This window comes from Anopheles marshallii, chromosome 3, assembly GCF_943734725.1.
Source record: "Anopheles marshallii chromosome 3, idAnoMarsDA_429_01, whole genome shotgun sequence".
Classification (NCBI taxonomy): Eukaryota; Metazoa; Arthropoda; class Insecta; order Diptera; family Culicidae; genus Anopheles; species Anopheles marshallii.
This window is the reverse complement of record NC_071327.1, coordinates 28,521,085-28,526,155: the sequence shown is the minus strand read 5'-3', so window position 1 is coordinate 28,526,155 and position 5,071 is coordinate 28,521,085. Positions and strand designations below refer to the sequence as shown.

At 54.2% G+C, this 5,071-nt stretch overlaps 2 protein-coding genes across 2 annotated transcripts; both read left to right on the top strand.

Moving 5' to 3' along the window:
• Positions 1-4,206, top strand: LOC128712449 (zonadhesin-like). Its single transcript, XM_053807341.1, has one exon. It carries the CDS (start codon positions 1-3, stop codon positions 4,204-4,206), a length of 4,206 nt encoding a protein of 1,401 aa, XP_053663316.1.
• A 592-nt stretch (positions 4,207-4,798) lies between these two features.
• On the top strand, positions 4,799-5,071 carry LOC128711353 (barrier-to-autointegration factor). Its single transcript, XM_053806222.1, has one exon. It carries the CDS (start codon positions 4,799-4,801, stop codon positions 5,069-5,071), a length of 273 nt encoding a protein of 90 aa, XP_053662197.1.

The following is a 5,071-nucleotide window of genomic DNA, read 5'->3' as shown; positions in this document are numbered from 1 at the left end:
ATGAAACTGCAACCAACTTACCAGCACACCTTCACGGTGGTTGTTCTGCTGCTGCTGCTGTCTGTCATTCTGCCGCACTTCGATTGCCTAGCAACAGCAAACCATGGTAGAAAAGCAACGAAACGTTCTGCAAAGCGGATGATCCTACTAGATCGTACACCCGTGCTACCGGATAGGGTACGCCTGCTAACGGACTGTACCGACGGAAGCGTTAACTGTACACGCACCTGTCCCGATAGTTACACGCTCGATGCACAGCAGCAGTACTGTCGTCCCAAGCGCCAGGACGGTATCTGTCCGCCCGGGTACATCCAACGTGCCGGGGCCGGCGGTGCTGGTGGTTGCGTGCTGGAAGAAATCCAATGTCCACCGGGCAGCAAGCTGGAAGGCAATCGGTGCATAGTGCGTAGCTACACCTGCCCATCCGGTTACATCCAGCGCGGACAGAGCTGCGTTCGGGACAACATCTGTCAACCGGGTTACCGGTGGGAAAGTGGTCTATGCTTCCCGGCCACGGCAAGAATCTTCTGTCCGCCCGGGTACACGGAGCAACATCCCGGTGGAAATTGTGCACCGGCAGCCTGTTCGGATTGTTGCGATTGTCGGGATGAGGTGGTTGCTACCATTTGTCCATCCGGGTACGCTAGCCAGTGGGGCCGCTGTGTCCGTCTACAGCAAGCATCACCAGATTTAAGGATACATGCCGTCACATATCGGCTGCCGGTGGAGTGCGCCGCCGGCCAAACGTTTAACGGTGGTCAGTGCGAAACGATCAGCACGGTTGGTCGGCCTGTATGTCGGGCGGGCCACTTCTACAACGGTTCGTGCGTGGAGGTTGCCAAGTGCATGCGTGGTACGCTGAACAATGTGTGCTCGTGCGAGCTCGAACAGTACGTGGCAAGTTCGTGCACGGTGGGTAAATTTCAGGACGGACAGTGTGTGTTGGCACGGGCTCACTGTAGGGCACCGGCACGGCTTCGGAGTGGGGTGTGCGTGCGGGAGATGAAAAGCCGTACCACCTGTCCGGATGGTGGAGTTCCGTTCGAGAAGGAGTTTTGTGCGCTGGAAGCACCACGCTGCGGAAGAGGTTACACGCTGGACGAGCATGGTCTGTGCCGGAAGGTGACACCCTGCGCGTTCGAGTGTGGGCCTTATCAGCGGCGGAACCGTTGGTGCGGTCTACCAGCAAGCTGTCCGGAAGCATACACACTAAGCGAGGGTGGACACTGCGTCAGGGAAACGGTCCAACCCGCCTACAGCTGCCCCGAGGGAACAATCGAAAGGGGTAAACAGTGCGTCAGCGTGACTCCGATCTGTCGCTCCAATTTCCGGTACGATCCGAGAGTTGATCTTTGTGTGAGGTGCGAAGAACGGTATATGGCGTGCACGCGTGGCAATCTCACCGATGGACAGTGTGTGTGGAGCGAACCGGCATGTCCAGCCGGGTACGAATGGAAGGATAGCATGTGCGTGCGCAATGGCTCCCGGAAGTACCACTGTCGGAAGGGTTACGAGCATGGCGAGCAGTGTGTACAGGGCGAACTGTCCTGTCCGGCTGGATACGAACTGCAGGGCGAGAGTTGTATCGTGCGGGAAGATATCCACTGTCCGGAGGGATCCTACCCGGTGGATGGCCGCTGCACCATCCCCAAGGAGTGTCCGGATGGGTTCCAATCCGGGTCGGACGCATGTGTGCGGGAAACACGGCGACTTGTTAACGCCACCCAACCGACCTGTCCTGCGGGCTACGTTTACGATGGAGATGCTTGCGTTCGTCGCACGACAGTGGAGGCTACGATCAGCCGCAAGGAACCGCTTTGTCCCGATGGGTACGAGCGAGGACGGGATGAAAGCTGTGTGCGATTAGTGCGCACGTTTCCCGTGTGTCCACCACGGACGATCTACACCGATCGTACCGATCGGTGTTACTGCGAGGTGGATCTAATGTGTCCCACCGGGTACGAACGAACCGGGACGGATTGTACGTACCGTGCGGCAGGATATAACTCGCTGATAAACTTCCTCAATCCGTGCTACGGTGCGTTCTGTGGCGGTGGTGCGTACTGCATCACCCAGTGCACCTTCCCACCGTGTCCGTTTGAACCTTGTGCTGCCGATGGACCGGGACTTACGGCAACATTTGGACCACGGGCAACACGTTGTCTAACACCGGGCGCAACCGACGAAGATTGTCCACCGCAGACGGTAATTGGGCTCGTCTGTCCGCCGGGTTACGAGCGCGTAAACAGTTCCTGTCTCGCGTACTACGACAAGGTGTGTCCGGAAGGATACGAGCTAGATGGAGGCGATGGGTGCACACGCATCGTTCATCACGCACCCGTATGTCCGCCCGGGTACCGTACCGCACCGGGTGCTGGTGCTTGCATACAAGCTTCCTGTCCGAATGGTTACAAACTCACTGGGATCGGAATGACGTGCGAAAAGCGTGAACTTCGCTCACCAAAAGCATGCCCGCCTGGGTGGGACTTCTTCCAGGGCGCTTGCTACCGGCGATCGCTCTGCCGAAACGGAACCGTCGAAGGTGCGTACTGCGTGGAGCGAGAATTCATCCGTCCCACCTGTCCAGAAGGTTACGTCCAGCGTGGGGAGGACTGTGCAACGGAAGGATCTTGCCGGTCGGGCGGTTCAGCGCTCATCGATGGAATGTGCGTACAAATCACAGAGCCCGCACCCTGCCCGGATGGAACATACCGACACGGCAAGCATTGCGTTTATCCGGACGCACCGGAGTGTGAAGATGTCCAGTACGTGGCTACCGCATGCAGCTCGGAGGTGGATTCGCGAGGATACTGTTGGCATAGGGCGGCTCCCACCTGTCCCCAGGGTTTCCGGATGCGGGACGATCTATGTATTGCGTGTCAGACGGAGAAACCCAACTGTCCGACCCACATGACCATTGGGCAGGAGATGTGTATAGCGGATCGAGTCACCTGCCCCGAGGGACATTTTCTGCGTGGTGGACACTGTGTCACGCTGCACGTAACTCGCCCACGTTGCCCAGCCGGGGAGTACACACTATGCAATGGGTTCTGTATCGTATCGTACGCACACGAATGTAAAGGAGCCGAGTATGGACTGGCAACGTGCAGTCGGGGATATATGCACAAGGGCAGGTGTGTGGAGCATGGACGTTGCGGGGACTCGGACCATACGCTCGTTAACGGTGAGTGTTTGCATCGAACGTTTACCGATGCGTCCTGCCATGGGAAGGGCTCTCGGATTGGTGAGCTGTGTATTGGCGGTACACCGCAATGTCCTTCAAACTATGCGCTGTGGGGAGGCCGCTGCTACAGTTCCCACGTAGAAAATGCACAGTGTTCGGCTGGCGGATCAAGCTGTGCCGATAGCTTCTGTCAATTGGAACCACCGCGCTGTACCTCGTCGGGGACCATCTTCGATGGACATGGTTGTAGACTGCTCGTTACCAGCAAACCGTCCTGCCCCACCGGCACAACACCCGACCGGTATGAGTCGAAATTCTGCCAGCTGAAATCCGAACGGGCCGTGTACAACTGTCCCGCCGAGTATTACTACCAGAACGGCGTTTGCGTGAAGAAACTCTACAAAAACCCATCCTGTCCAACGGACTACAAACTGCGCAATGGTGCCTGTGTAAAGCGAATCTGCACCAAAATGTCCACCGGATCGTCGTGTGCAGTTATGAGCTCATCGGCAAGTACGGTTGGAAGTGTTTCCTGTGCTCAATGTTTGAACGACACTGTTAGCGCGAACGGTGCATCATGGACCCCGAACCGGGAAAGTGTGGATCTATGCTGTACGGTATACTCACCACGGATCTGTAACGAGGCGGGTACCTGCCACCATGAACAGGAACGACTTTGTGGTTCCTTCTGTCTCACGGAGGATGATCGGATCTATCTGACGGTGTCACGTACGATGCACATAGGAACACGACTCTACGTCGCTCCAAGCCAGCGCAAAGGAGTGAATGATTCTGATGAAGATGATGACGAGTATCTGGAAGAGAATGATGTTTACTCGCGGGATTGTACGCAATGTGAACTTGGACCGGCCAATTGCCCGAAACGATGCAGTACGTACGATTGCGAAGACGAGGACGGGGATGGATGTAATTTTAAGGAAGCGTCCACGTTTTGCGCCCAGTACAGGGAAGCGAAAATCTGCGAACATTTGCGCCAGGGTTTTGTAGCTAGGAACTTGTAACTAGTATAAAATTTCAATAAAGAGGGGGTTTCGGATAACACATTGAGTATGGTGCACCATAAAGAACACTATGTTTAATTACATTGAAGAGTGTTGAAATAAAATAAAAACAAATCAAAACTGCCTTATTCCTGAACGTATCTCATATAAACTCTCTTCGTTTTCTATAATTACTTAATAATAAAAGGTTTGAAAATTAGAACCAAATTAGATCGAATTTAAATTTGATCAGTTCGCGCGCAACATCGTGAAACATCTATTTAACGATACGTTTGCAAGAGCATCATCTAACCGACTTGACGTTTGCCTTTTTAACGAAAGCAATTTGAACGTAACTGTCAAAACTGTCACTCGGCTAAAATCAAGCACAAAAAAAAACAACGCGGAAGCATCATTCGAAGCGGTCAAACGAAAAACACAAGCCCTCCAAGCAAACGAAAGGCATATACAATAAGTGGTACTATTGTGGCGTTTGATTTGTGTTTTCATCCACGGTAAGTTCTTCTAACCATGTGCGCGCATGGATCGCTTTTCAAACCCATGTGTTATCTGAATTTCTTCTGCATGCAAACAGCACCTTCCCCGCATCATCATGTCGAGTACATCGCAAAAGCATAGAAATTTCGTGGCGGAACCGATGGGCGAGAAACCCGTCACAGATCTTGCCGGTGTGGGCGATGTGTTGGGCAAGCGGTTGGAAGCAGCAGGCTTCGATCGAGCGTACACGGTTCTCGGGCAGTATCTAATCCTGAAGAAAGATGCGGAGCTTTTCAAGGAGTGGATGAAGGACACCTGCGGAGCGAACTCGAAACAGGCGGCCGATTGTTACCAGTGTTTGAGCGATTGGTGTGACGAATTCCTGTAA